Here is a 15,158-nt window from a genome sequence, read left to right as displayed (position 1 = left end):
CCCGTCGTCTGCCTTCGGCACCACCACGGCGGCCACCGAAGAAAAGAATGACGGATCAGACCGGGGCAAAAATCGAAATGTCTCTCTTGAGCCTACGGGAGGCCGATAGGGTCACATAAGTGATATTTTTGAATTAGGTTATATATTATACCAATTTGTTATAAAAAATAATATATATTTTTAAAAATCCTATTCATTTCCCTAGACTATGAATTTGTCTTTTTTTATAGTTTGCATTTTAATTATATTATTCTGAAATTTTACACACATACAGCTCACATCCTTTTATTTTTACATTTCTTTTATTTTTTTAGAAACTGAAAATTTTCAATTTTGTTTTTTTTTTAAAATTCGGCCTCCATGAAGGCTGAGATCCAAAGCGCCATTCCTCAAGAATGAGGACTTATGTGGTACGATGTATTATTCCAGAATTCGACCAACAGAATCCACTGACTTCAATTGCTCGGACACGTACCGATGAAGCATATCAGGTAGTTCTCAAGACATTGATTCACAAGCTCAGTTTGCCCACTTGTCTGTGGATGCTACTATCTATACTAGTATGTCATTGACGCCGTCTAGTCATCGTTCGCCTCCTCGTCCGAATCCAACAGGTCCACAAGGTACGTATGTGTAGGGGTCCGATCGACGAGGGATGACCACGAGCTGCTGCTGCTGCTAGCTGCACCTCCCCGTTGTTGTTGTGCTGCTGCTGCTAGCTGCACCTCCCCGTTGTTGTTGTTGTTGTTGTTTTCTTTTTTTCTTTTTTGAGAAAGATCCCCACTGTTATATTCAACTGACAACGTTGTGTGCCATACAAATGAACTCTGGGGGATCAAAAAGCCACACATGGCGCCCCAAGGTAAGGGAAACTGAAGCTTTAGCTAAATTATGAGCCTCCCAATTGTGCTCTCTTTTCTCATGGTCGAAAATGACTTGGGCTAAAACCTGCATCTTCATCTTGATATCCTGAATAATTGCATTGCTGGTCCCTCTGTAAGCACCTTTGAGGTGATTTACAGTTGCCGCACAAAATCAGTGCCAATCTGAATGTTTGTCAAGTATAGATCAGATGCCAGATCAAGCGCTTCCCTGAAAGCCATAGCCTCTAGGATTTCCGGCTGGACAACATCCTGGATAACCACAACCGAAGCTCCAAGATAGGATCCCTTCTCGTCCCTACAAACTACAGCAAAGGATCCCCTGTCTTGGCTTCTCGTCTGACAGCATCGACGTTTAATTTCATGCATCTGACAGCTGGGGCCTTCCAATAACTCCCTTGTCCCTGAATTGCTGCTGGGGCAACTGTCGTAGAACTGGGCACCTTGCCGTGAACCAAAGACAGGTCACCCAGGAACCTCTGAATGAAGTTATAAGTGGTGAGTGGAGAGTGGAAAATCCCTTCATGGATTGCTTGCCGCCGAGCCCACCAAATAGCCCAGAGTGAGACCAAAATAATGATGAACTCCTCATCTCTGGTCGACTCCATCAGCTCCATCAGCCACAACCTTGCATCAGTATGCCTGCTAGCAATAAGGTCTTCAACAAGCTCATCATCCAGAAGTGCCCACACACACTTAGACATATTGCAATCAACTAGCGCATGGTGCCATGAATCTTCTGCATTGTTACAAACCTGACACACAGCAGAGTCGGCCATACTCCTGTGGTGTCGAACAACCTCTATAGGAATTGAGTTCCGTGCTAGCCGCCACGCAAAATTCTTTACTTTCCCCGGGACTCTAACTTTCCAAAGCTTTTTCCATTCTTTCTGAATTGCACTTGTGTTGGACGTCGAAGGCCTACCATCCAACCAGGCCTCACGCCTTTTTTGTGTGTCAGTCAGCAGCCTGTAGGCAGATCTGACAGTAAAATTGCCACTTTTTTCGTAATGCCATGCCCAGCTATCGTCCAAATTGCGAGAACTTAGAGGGATGTTCAGCACTACTTGAGCATCAGGAGCTTGGAGGTGTTCCAAGACCCGTTGGCGGTTCCAAGCTTTCAAGGGTTCGTCAATCAAATCAGAGACCAGCATGGGTGGACTAATAGACCTCGGATGGAGAGTCCGCAGCATGAAATCGCGAGGGATCCAATTATCCTCCCAAAGCTTGATGGAACGGCCATTGCCAACGCGCTTAATGAGCCCCTGTTTCAGCACCGAAACACCCGTATGAACTGCCCTCCAGACTTGTGACGGGTGACTGCCGAGGTCTGCTGTTAACACATCACCATTGGAATAATAGACGGCACGTAGGATTTTAGCACTAAGTGAATTAGGGTCTTGAATCAGTCTCCAGGCTTGCTTGGCCAGCATTGCTAGATTAAATAATTCTGTATCACAAAAACAGAGCCCCCCCGGATATTTTGGCATGGTCAGAACGTCCCAAGACACCCATGCCACCTTCCTTTCGCCTTCCTTGCTGCCCAGAAAAATTTCCTCAACATAGTGTCAATGTATTGGCATAAACCCCTCGGTAAGAGGAAACAAGACATTGAAAAGTTGGGCACAGCTTGAGCTACTGACTTAATTAAGATTTCCTTCCCAGCTGAAGCCATACACCTCTCGATCCAGCCCCGGACTTTACCCCACAACCTATCCTTGATGTACCTGAAGGCGTTGTTTTTTGATTTACCAAATACCTCTCAGAAAATGATTCATTGGGTACAACTAGGATATTTTTAATCACCTCTTTTTTATTATTTAGACATCCTTTGCTAAAAAAGATGCTAGACTTGGATAGATTGACACGCTGTCCGGAAGCATCACAATAAGCTTTGATCATCTCATTCATGGTATTGGCACCCTCTTCATTGGCCTTAAAGAATAACAGACAATCATCCGCGAAGAGAAGTTGGTTAACCGGAGGGGCCTCCGGTGCAACAACAACCCCCTTCACGTTTTCATTTGAGTTGTGAGCCTTCAATAAACACGAAGAGATAGGGAGATATAGGGTCTCCTTGACGGATACCCCTCGAAGGTTGAAACTCTTGCAACTTGCTGCCATTCAATAGGACAGTGAAAGAAACCGTGGAGACACATTGCATTATTTTTCCAACCCATTGAGAACTAAAGCCCAATTTCAGCAAAACTGCTTGCAGATAACTCCATTCTACCCTATCATAGGCCTTCATCATATCCACTTTTAGAGCATAATGAACATTCTTTTTTCTTCTATTTCTTTTCATGAAATGTAAACACTCAAAGGCAGCAATAATGTTGTCAGTGATGAGCCTTCCAGGAACAAACGCAGACTGTTCGGGTGAGATAATCTCCAGCAAAATCCTCTTCAACCGATTAGCATAAACTTTTGATATGATCTTGAAGATCACATTACACAAGCTTATAGGTCGGAATTGAGTGAGGGAGATTGGGTTGGGTACCTTATTAGGGATCAAAACAATGAACGTCCTGTTTAAAACCTTCGGAGAATCTTCCCCATTCAGAACACGCAAGACCATCTTGGTCACCTCATCACCACACACACCCATCCGGACCCGGCGCCTTGGTAGGAAACATTGAAAAAGGGAATCTTTTATTTCACTAGCCGTATATGGGGCATTGAGCATTGCATTCATACCCGCATCGACTTTCGTAGGTATATGAGAGAGGGCCTCCTCCATCCCCACTGTACCTTCAGACTTGTACAAGTTTTCATAGAACTCGGAAGCCATAGTACCTATGCCTCTCTCATCATTGCACAACGTGCCATCCGGGCGTGTGAGCTGCTCAATGCGATTCTTTCTTCTCCGGTTACTTGCTTTTTGATGAAAAAAAATTGAGCCATTGAATTCGTGAGCATTGTCTCCACATGATCTCTTCTCGGAAGTTCAACTCAACAATTCTGGCCTCTACCTTCTTCTCCTCATATGATGGTCCTAGCCTGATCGGGTCGCTTCTTAATTCTTCTAGCTTCCTTCTAAGCTGCTTTAATTCTTTTCGGACATGTCCAAAAGTGCATGACCCCCAACTTGCTAGTGCACTCCCCAACCTTTCCAGTTTGTCTTTCATATCGCTTACCGAACCACTATGTGCATCATCCTTCCACAACCTTTCCACCATTGGTATAAAATCATTATGCGTTTCCCACATCGCTTCATATCTAAAGGGTTTATCCAATGCCATTCTTCGGTTTGCTGAATCCATGTTCGAGTATAAAACGATTGGACTGTGGTCTGATTTAGTAGCTAGTAGGTGTCTAACCGAAGTGAAAGGGAAGAGATCGCTCCAGCTAGCAGTTGCCAAAGCACGGTCCAGCCTTACACGACAGAACTGCCCTCCTGCTACACGTTTCTCAAACGTCCAATCGAGGCCAATATAGCCCAGATCATCAAGCCCACATAGGTCAACCGCCTCTCGAAAACCACCCATTTGGGAAACATCTCTCTCATTCGGACCCAATTGTTCTTCCCTTCCTAAAACTTTGTTAAAGTCTCTAATGCATAACCACGGAATGGTAGATTCCCCCCTCAAGCGAGCCATGGTGTCCCATGTTTGTTTTCTCAAACTTCGGTTCGCTTCTCCATAGAAACATGTGAGTCGCCAATGTTCCATACCTTGCTCTGTCACCCAGGCATCAATATGATATCTTGAAAAGTTCTTCACTGTTAATACCACTCCATTCCTCCAGAACACACCAAGACCCCCGCTCCTCCCTGAACTTGCAACTGCAAAACCCCCATCAAAGCCTAACAAAGATGTCAGGCCCTCCACTCGCTGTTTTGTTAATTGCGTCTCCACAATACACACCAACGACGGCGCACTTTCATGTATGAGCTCCCAAAGCTCACGAACCGTCGCGGGGTCGCCAATCCCGCGACAGTTCCAACACAATATTCTCATTTATTCCGGCGACCCTCCACTTGGGAGGCCGCCTCATGTGTAATATCCATGTCCACCTCATCTTCTGCTCCTCCCAGCTTTCTCCTCTTGACTACTGTAACCTTTCCTGGAGTGGTAGAAGAGCCATCAGCGATCAGATCGCCGCCACCCGTTGTGCCAGTCACATTACCATCCACAGTCACCGGAGTAACTCCTTCAATTAACAACACTTTTCCCGCAACTGTGCCTGGCTGTATCGGCACCGCAGGCTGCCCCAGTACATTGACCGTACCATCCTGGTTCACTAGGCGCTTCCTGGGTCCTCTTTGTGAGATCTCACCGATTGTTCTAGCATCTTGGGTCGAGTACTCCGTGTCAACCTACTCGTTTGGTGCTTCATTCTGTCCCCGACCCCCTCCACCGCGTCCCCATCCACCTCTACCTCCCGCCTCACGGCCTCCTCTCTGTCCAGCTCCTCTTCCTCCTTCCCTAGCAAAATTCTGTCTGGGAACAGCTGTTTCAAAATTCCACAACAGCCAAGGTCCCCATTCCCAATCGCCCGGGTCATGCACGCCATCTCCACACTCCTCCACCACATGACCCATCAAACCACAAAAATAGTAATAATCTGGTAGCTTCTCATAAAAAACTGGATATTTCTTCCTCTCCTTCAGAGTTATCGGCACGAATCTGACAAGAGGAATCTGAACATCCAGAAACACTCTCGCTCTCAAATATTTTGATGTGTCAATGAATCCCTCATTCACAACAACTGTGATGGGTGGCTCTCCCACCTTCCGTGCCACCTTTTCTGCTAGTTCCTTCTTCCTCATTAGTCCATCCGGGATCCCCTCAATTCTGGCCCAGACCGGAATCTTGTCAAGCCTGTAATCGTTAACATTGTTGAACCCGTCATACTCCTATAACACCACAGCTGCATTACGGAAAAGCCATGGACCACCATCCATCACCCTTCGCCAATCCCCCAAGCAGCTGAATTGTGCAATAAAGAGATTTGCCCCCTTTGGTTTGAAGAGAACTTGCTGCGCCGCCGACCACGCCGTTCTCATTGAGTTGAACAACGCTAGTGACTAAATTGGCGCGTTGTATGCACCTTGAAAATTGCTAGCCACCTAACCTCTTTGATCAAATCTTCCAGTTCCTCTGAGAAATCAAGATCAATCTCCTCTTCCCCCCGAAGATTTAACCCCTCGAATCGATCTTCAAGGTTAGGGATAGGACCCCAACTATGCTCCTCCCTCTCCGCATCATTGCGACTCCCACTGCCGCTCCCCCCATCTTCCCCCGCCTGCTTCTTCAGCTGCTCTTCCCGGCTATCCTCGTCTCCCGCGATCTTCTCCCCCCGCACTTTCTCAACTACCTCTTCTCTGACCTCTCCACCGCCCCCTATTACCTCAGATGGTGGTTCCGCCATGCGGCTGACGAAAAAACTGCACTCTCGATCCCCTTTGGACTCACTCTCCGACCTGAGGAATCACGCTAGATCTTCAGGATTTTGGTACTCTGACAAATCTCCAGAGGAAAACGGAACCCTAGAGCAGGGGAAAAATACTCCTTTTTACCTCCCCGTTGTTGTTGAGCTTGGAGAACCGCAACAAGGCCCTGGGTCGTCGGGCCCTAATAGGATTACCCCCCTTTTTTTCTTGCACTTGGCCCACTCCCATCAGTTGGCAGTGGGATTTTCCTAGGCTTGCTGCTCTCAATTAGTGCATCAGCTCTCTCTTGCCCACCTTTCAACTGAACAAGAACATCGACAGTCGCCTTTTGACATGAACTCACAACCATTTTTGAAATCTTCAAAAGGTGTACCTTTACCATTGAAGAGATTTCACATCAAACAAGAGGTTTCACGTATCCAAAATGTATCGCAACAGTATCCTAGAAGTATCAAACATTATTTTCTTCTTTTTAAATAAAAAAATCGAGGGACACGTATGGGATACGTATCCGGCTATACCAGGACAGTATCCAAGTATTGGGGTAGTATCCGGCTGGATAAGCGTGCTTTCTAAAGTATCCATGCAATGTAGATCTTAAAAAAAAGTAACAGACGCCTATGCTCCTTGGCCCAGCTAGCTTCCAATGCTCCGCCTCCTTGACTAAGCTAACCATGAATTCACGATTACATCCAATCCAATCATCAAGTTGCTTAACATCAAGTCATATCTACGCCAATTAATGATGGATCAGAGTACTACAGGCCAAATTGTCAACATCATGCTGATCAAGTCCTTGGTGGTGAATATTGTCGACTTCTTGTTGAATCATCAGTCCTTACACCAGCGTATGATATACGACTAAAAACAAATGTGTTGTAGTTTTTTCCCCTGCTGAAACTGTAACAATGAGAGCAACTATCTTGTCGACATTTTTTTTCCTTCTCTTAAACAAGATATAGATCGGTAGTAGTACCTCTTACAGAGTAGCTCAGTGTAACGCCCACGATGCGGCTATATCTCCCACGTGTCGAGGCACGACTTGGAGGCATAACCGCATGGTGGTTTTGTCGCAAGAAGGGTCATCTTCACACAATCCCATGTAATGAACAAGAATGGGATAAAGAGTTGGCTTACAATCGCCACTTCACACAAATAACAAGTTAAACATACATCATCCAGAATACAATCAAGGTCCGACTACGGAACCAAAATAAAAGAAGACAACCCCAAATGCTAGATCCCCGATCGTCCCAACTGGGCTCCACTACTGATCATCAGGAAACGAAACATAGTAACGACCAAGTTCTCCATCGAGCTCTCACTTGAGCTGGGTAGCATCGCCTGCACTGGTATCATCGGCACCTGCAACTGTTTGGAAGTATCTGGTGAGTCACGAGGACTCAGCAATCTCACACCCGCGAGATCAAGACTATTTAAGCTTAAGGGTAGGAAAGGGGTAGTGAGGTGGAGCTGCAGCAAGCACTAGCATGTAAGGTGGCTAACATACGCAAATAAGAGCGAGAAAAGAAGCAACACAACAATCGTGAAGCTAGAAGTGATCAAGAAGTGATCCTGAAACTACTTACGCACAACCATAACACAAGAACCGTGTTCACTTCCCGGACTCCGCCGAAAAGAGACCATCACGGCCGCACACACGGTTGATGCATTTTAATTTAAGTCAAGTGTCAAGTTCTCTACAACCGGACGTTAACAAATTCCCATCTGCCACATAACCGTGGGCACGGCTCTTGAAAGTTTATACCCTGCAGGGGTGTCCCAACTTAGCCCATTATAAGCTCTCACGGTCAACGAAGGATATTCCTTCTCCCGGGAAGACCCAATCAGTCTCAGAATCCCGGTTTACAAGACATTTCGACAATGGTAAAACAAGACCAGCAAAGCCGCCCGATGTGCCGACAAATCCTGATAGGAGCTGCACATATCTCGTTCTCAGGGCACACCGGATTGTCCAAACTTCCGGTAGGCGAGCCCAGAGTTGCCCCTGGTGGCCACCGGCGGCTGACAGGTTGGACCAACACTCAGAGGAGCACTGGCCCGGGGGTTTAAAATAAAGATGACCCTTGAGTCTGCAGAACCCAAGGGAAAAGGCTTAGGTGGCAAATGTTAAAACCAAGGTTGGGCCTTGCTGGAGGAGTTTTATTCAAAGCGAACTGTCAAGGGGGTCCCATAAATCACCCAACCGCATAAGGAACGCAAAATCAAGGAACATAACACCGGTATGACGGAAACTAGGGCGGCAAGAGTGGAACAAAACACCAGGCATAAGGCCAAGCCTTCCACCCTTTACCAAGTATATAGATGCATTAATTAAATAAGAGATATTGTGATATCCCAAAAATATCCATGTTCCAACAAGGAACAAACTTCATCTTCACCTGCAACTAGCAACGCTATAAGAGGGGCTGAGCAAAGCGGTAACATAGCCAAACAACGGTTTGCTAGGAAAGGTGGGTTAGAAGCTTGGCATGGCAATATGGGAGTCATGATATAGCAAGTGGTAGGTAGCGCGGCATAGCAATAGAGCGAACAACTAGCAAGCAAAGATAGAAGTGATTTCGAGGGTATGGTCATCTTGCCTGAGATCCCGCAAGGAAGAAGAACGAGTCCATGAAGAAGACAAACAGACGTAGTCGAACGAATCCTCACAACTCCGGAACGAAAACGAAGCTAACGAGAGAAGCAACCCGGAAAGAAACAAACAACATAGTAAACAACCACCACATACACATGGCATGATGCACAAACAAGTATGATGCATGTCCGATTTAATGAGGCATGGCATGGCAAAGTGCAACAAACAACACTACAAATTAAGTGGAGCTCAATATGCAACGAGTTGCATATTGACGAAACACCACATGACTTATTAAGTACTCTCCCATTTATGTACTCAACAATATTAAATGTTGATTAACATGGCAAGAGGTGAAGCATAAGTAAACTAACTATTTAGGCAAGTTTAAATGAGGCCGGAACAACAAACAACAATTCCGGAAAATCCTCATGTCCATATTTTAGATTTGGTACTGTTCTGTCTAAAACCACATTTTATTGTTGTTAAACAGGAAAATAAAGTGCAACATGTTAATCTATGCATTTTTCTACCCCATTTACATATAAAGTTTATTTAAAATGGAGCTACGGTTAATTAGTTATGAAATAAATCATTTTAACATGGCATTTATACAAATTTAAACAAACAGCAAGTTTAAACATTTTAAACATAGATGAAAGTGGCGGATTATGAAACTAGATGAAAAACTAAGCATTTTTCATATATAAATTATTTACATATGATGCACGGTTCTGAAGTTATTATATGCATGAACATGGAGGGTTTTTCTGTAAAACGGCACTCTCTGAAAAAATAGCTAAATCGCAGCAGCATGAAAAAAATACACAACGGGCTGAATCTGGTTGGCCCAATCGGCGGAAAAAAACAGAGGGGCGCTGGGGTGTGGCCTCACCCAAATGCTTCGGCCCGGTTCGGTGGAGAGGGAGGCTGGAAGGGGCACTGGACCTTGGAGACCGCTAGAGGCGCGGTCAACGCTCGGGACGAGCGGGCTCCTGCTGCTCGAACGACTCGAGGGAGAGGCAGGGGCGTCCTCCTCCTGCTCGATGCAGAAGCAGAGGAAGAAGGCACGGCGGCGCAGAGGCTTGGCGGACGGAGGCGAACGGCGCTGGGCGTCAGGAGGTGCGGGGAAGGCTGGGACGGTCCCGATCTGGGAGGACCCGAGGCGGACGAGCGGTTCCTGGTGGTTGCATCCTAATACAGAGAGAACGGGAGAGAGAGAGATGAGATACAGAGAGGAGGAAAACAGGGGAAGGAGAGGGCGCGACGGGGCTCATCTGCTGGTCGGCGAGGTGGAGGGGCTGGACGAGGAGGAGGGCGCAGCCTCAGATGCTCGCGGGCACAGGGGCGCGCGAAGCAGTTCCTACTGGAGCTCGATGTCGAGGTTGCCGGGGCGGACGGCGCTCCGGAGGCTGGCGCAGGGCGGTGCTGCTTCCGATCCATACCGGATCGAGGCACGGGAGGAGGGAACGAGGCGCTCGGGCCTTGCGGGGCAGCTGGATCTAGGCCTCGGTGGGATGAACTGGGACGATGAGGGCCATTCGTTCTGGATCGGATGGTCCAGATCGACGGTGGGGGCTGCACGGGTTGGTTGGCTGGAAGTGGCTGCGCGAGAGGATTGGGCAGATGGTATTTGGAGGGATCCCGAGGTGGGAGGCGGCGGCGCGACCGAACAGGCTCCCTAGGGTTTAGGGTGATTATAAATAGTAGGTTGATTTTTGGTAGGGGCTAGCTCGTCCCTACGATCATAATCGGACGGCCGGGAAAAAAATAGGTAGGAAGTCCAAATAATAAAACAGAGATGTCTTATAGATGTTTGGGGATGATCCGAATCCAACGGTCATGACTGCCCGGGTCGGGTTCGGAGAAGTTTCGGACACGCACGCGAGGGGTTTGAGTATTGTACAGAGAGACTCCGGTTTAGACATGAGGGAAAACGAAGAACAATGGATTTGATGAGCTCAGAAAAGAGAGAGAAGAGAGCGGTCTGGTTGATCTGAGAGAAGGTCAACCGAGACACGGAAGAAGCGGCAACTACTAGCGGATGCAAGTTTTATGAAAATATGAGAACGCAATGGTCATGATGACATGATGAAATGCAACAAACAAAATAAAACACACGACGGCAACGAAGAACATTGAAGGCTTCTGAAGCGTCGGTCTCGGGGCGTTACACTCAGTTGGTTACGGCAATTTTCTATCCTTCGTTAGGTGCAAAACTATTTCTTAATCACTGATGAATCACATATACATATACATGGATTGCTTCATTTGCATGCATATGGTTCAGACGTCTGCTTTAGCTTTTAAGGATATATACATGGATTGCTTCGTTAGCATGAATCACATATAAGCAACACCGGCCGGCTTGCATACATATATACATGTAGCATTTGTTTTGTTTCTTCTAGTTAACCAAGACTTGCCGTGTCCCTGCAAAAATAAAATAAAATCAAGACTTGCCGTGGAACTAGTTTTTAATAAAAAAAGATGAGAAAAGAAAGAAAGATAAAGAGAATAAGAGAGATTATTTTCAGACGTGGGTTACGTTGTTAATTTCCTTAAGGAGCTAGTCTTAGAGATACTCAACTCCATATTAAAGTGTTTGCGAAAAGAGTTGTCCGGTGAAATCAACATTTTAAGGTTATTTGATTGTCACATGCAAAAACTTGTCTTGTGATAATATAAGATATTGTTTTATTAGGTTTAAAAAAATCCTGAAGAAAATAAATGCATACATATGAATGTATACTACTCCCTCCGTTCCTAAATATTTGTCTTTCTAGACATTTCAAATGACTACCACATACGGATGTATGTAGACATATTTTAGAGGGTAGATTCACTCAGTTTGCTCCGTATGTAGCCACGGAATGACTAGAAAGACAAGTATTTAGAAACGGAGGGAGTAGTCTGCAAAGTTTCATGGCGAAATATATTTTTATGTGAGCTACACAAACATAACAAAAACATGAATGCCTAGCACATGTACTATTCACTATAAAAGTACATGATTTGTTTTTTACAGCTCATATCAAAATGCATTTCATAATGAAATTTTACACACATCTAGTATACACCTAAAGTACTTGTGTATTTATTTTCAGTAAATTTTTAAGCTTAAAAGGTTGGATTTTGAAATTTTTGGGCCCCATGGATCCCCAAACGGAACGGAACGATTTATCTTTCGTTTGACGAAGAAAGTCCTATACCCCTCGAGAGAAAAAAGACCAAAACTAGCTATTTGGTGTGGCTCAGGTGCAACGGAACGAAAGGCTATTTTAAAACGAAGAACGGTGTGCATTGCTGCCTGTCGCTGCCCGTCTCGATCGGCCGCCGGCAGACGGCGCTCTTGAGTAAACAAAGATGCATATATTGCCAAGAAGAAAGTCGAGTGCATCGACAGTTTTGTTGAACGACCATTTAACTCTTTATACACACGCTAGTGACTTTTGTCGTGTGCAACCATTTGGTGCTCGATCGGCTGGATAAAAAGAAGTCCAACAACAACACCATTGGCTCGCTAGTTCCTTTCATGCGCTCAGCACTGACATTCTCCTTCCGCATGGAGACCAGTTCAAACTTCCCCTGACATTTATAGTGCTCCAGCTTCCTCCTTCCCAAACACCAAGCCATGGGCTCTCGCCATCGTTGTCCCACCCTAGTCTTCCTAGTGTTGCTATACCTCTTCTGTGCGCCGCGCCGGGCCTCCTCGCTCTCCTTCAACCTCAACTTCTCCGACCCCAGCGCCGGCTCGTCGATTGCCTCCACCGGCGATGCATTCACCACTCCGTCGACGCTTGAGCTGACAAAAAATGCACGTAATGCAGATATTCAGAACAGCGTCGGCCGGGCATGGTACGCGCGCAAGGTGCCGCTATGGAGCAACGCCACCGGCGAGATGGCCAGCTTCACCACCGCCTTCTCCTTCCAAATCACTCCAGACATGGACAGCGTGACATATTCAGGCGATGGGATGGCCTTCTTCCTCGGGCACTTCCCTTCCAAGATCCCGAACAACAGCGTGGGCGGCGGCCTCGCCCTCCTCCCCAAGTTCGCTGACGGAACAGGTGACAGCCGGATCGTGGCGGTGGAGTTCGACACTTTTGCCAACATGGAATGTGCCGACATCAACTCAAACCATGTCGGCATTGATGTCAACTCCCTCACCTCCACCGCATCCACGGACACGACGAGCTGGCCGGGAAAGAACCTCACGTCGCCCAATGTTTTGAAAACCGCCACTGTGATGTACCATAATGACTCCAAGATGTTGGCCGTTGATCTCCTCATTGATGGTGCCTTGTACCAGGTCAATGCCACCGTTGATCTGAGCACATATTTACCAGAGGAGGTCGCTGTGGGCTTCTCGGCGGCGACCGGCGGGGTCTTCGAGCTGCACCAGATACTGTCATGGTCATTCAGCTCCACTCTGGAATCAAAGAAGGAAGCACCTCCACCTGCTGAAGCTCCCCTTCCAATTTCAACCAGCAGCAACAACAAGCACAAAAAGATGGTACCAATTCTAGTATCTGTCATAGTTCCTCTGCTTCTTTTGATTGTCTGCGCGGCGGTGGTGCTGGGATGGCGGCGACACAAGAAAAGAAGAGTAAACGAGGACAGCGAAGAAGAGTGCCTCGACAGAGCTGACCTCGAGAGGGGTGTGGCTGCCGGAGGCCCCAGACGGTACATCTACAACGAGCTGGTCGCCGCAACGGGTAACTTCGCGGAGGAGAAGAAGCTCGGGCGAGGCGGCTTTGGGAGCGTTTACGGGGGCCAGCTCACACTAGCAGCGGCCGTCGGAGGTGACCAAGACCGTCGAGCGGTGGCAGTGAAGGTGCTATCAGCGGAGTCGTCGGCGCAGGGGAGGAAGGAGTTCGAGGCAGAGGTGAGGATCATTAGCAGACTTAAGCATCGCAACCTTGTACAGCTGCTGGGCTGGTGCGACAGCCGCAAGGGGCTCCTGCTTGTCTACGAGCTCGTCGCAAAGGGCAGCCTAGACAGGCACCTCTACAACAAGGACAGAAAGCATCTCACATGGCCACAGAGGTACAATATCATCCTCGGCTTGGGATCCGCGTTGCGCTACCTCCACGGAGAATGGGAGCAGTGCATCGTGCATGGCGACATCAAGCCCAGCAACATCATGCTGGACTCATCGATGAGCACCAAGCTCGGGGACTTCGGATTGGCCCGGCTCGTCGACCACGATACTGGGTTGCTGCAGACCACCAAGGCCGTGCTCGGCACCGCTGGCTACATCGACCCCGAGTTCGTCAACACGCGTCGGCCGTGCACTGAGTCCGATGTCTACAGCTTCGGCATCGTTCTACTGGAGATCGTCTCCGGCCGGCGGCCGGTGACGGAGACCGCGGGGAAATCCTTCACTCTGCTCAGGTGGGTGTGGAGCATGTATGGCAGGAACACGATCCTCGACGCGGCGGATGAGCGGCTGAGGGGTAACGAGGCCGACGAGCAGTGGATGGTGCGGGTGCTCATCGTCGGGCTCTGGTGCGCGCACCCGGAACGGAGCGAGCGGCCATCTGTCGCCCAGGCAATGCACGTCCTGCAGTCCGATGAGGCGAGGCTGCCGGCACTCGCGCTGCATATGTACAGGACTGTGCCGGACCCTGCGTCATCTGGCCCGTACGGGTCTTTCTCCGTTGAGAGCTCCAACTCCGGTTGTGTTCGCTCTTCTTCGGATAGCACCGGCAACACCACTCTTTCCTCTGAGTCATCATCCACTGCGTTGCTACGATATTCCAGGGATCACTAATTGATTCATCCAGATTTATAAATCTTTTTAGAGGGTGTGGCAAGTCTCGGTCAAGTGACTAACATGTAAGAAAAAAAAAACTAAAAGAAAAAAATTATAAGATCTCACGAATATAGCTATAGCATCAAATCTCAGTAGACCGCGATTTAGTAAGACTGCTATTTAGACTAGATCATTGAAGATGCACGTATGTGCGATATTAGGGGCTGATGCAAGTATATGAAGGCATTTTACTTTGTTATATTAAATTAGTATAAAGTACTTTTTTTAGAAAAGGAGGTTAAACCCCCGGCCTCTGCATCGATCGATGCATGCAGCTATCTTTATTAATTATTTCACAAAGGTCTGACAAAAACATGTATCAATCCTTCCGAAACCACCACTCACACCTACAAACTCGATAATATGGAGTGCTCTCACTCCCCATATCTAAAACTGGTTTCCTCGCCAATCCATCCACATAATGTATTGGGACCAACAGCTGGTGCAGCAGACCGAAAGCGCACA

General features: G+C 47.4%; 1 protein-coding gene and 1 long non-coding RNA gene across 2 annotated transcripts; one reads left to right on the top strand and one right to left on the bottom strand.

The window, feature by feature from the left end:
* Positions 1-7,428: 7,428 nt before the first annotated feature.
* Positions 7,429-10,545, bottom strand: LOC141027860 (uncharacterized). The gene is made up of 3 exons (XR_012189854.1): positions 9,771-10,545; positions 8,880-8,970; positions 7,429-7,647 (listed from the first exon to the last, which is right to left on the bottom strand). It is a non-coding gene; the product is annotated as an uncharacterized lncRNA (long non-coding RNA).
* A 1,964-nt stretch (positions 10,546-12,509) lies between these two features.
* On the top strand, positions 12,510-14,883 carry LOC109734725 (L-type lectin-domain containing receptor kinase IX.1-like). Its single transcript, XM_020293915.2, has one exon. The coding sequence runs from the start codon at positions 12,510-12,512 to the stop codon at positions 14,649-14,651; it is 2,142 nt and encodes a 713-aa protein (XP_020149504.1). The 3' UTR covers positions 14,652-14,883.
* Positions 14,884-15,158: the final 275 nt, after the last annotated feature.

The sequence above is a fragment of the Aegilops tauschii genome, chromosome 7 (genome assembly GCF_002575655.3).
Source record: "Aegilops tauschii subsp. strangulata cultivar AL8/78 chromosome 7, Aet v6.0, whole genome shotgun sequence".
In the NCBI taxonomy this organism is placed as follows: domain Eukaryota; kingdom Viridiplantae; phylum Streptophyta; class Magnoliopsida; order Poales; family Poaceae; genus Aegilops; species Aegilops tauschii.
The sequence above is the reverse complement of the archived record's forward strand: the minus strand, read 5'-3'. Positions and strand labels throughout refer to the sequence as shown.

What these genes read in the sequence shown, in the direction of transcription:
- LOC109734725 (XM_020293915.2), top strand. Translation starts at nt 12,510, where the DNA reads ATGGGCTCTCGCCATCGTTGTCCCACCCTAGTCTTCCTAGTGTTGCTA.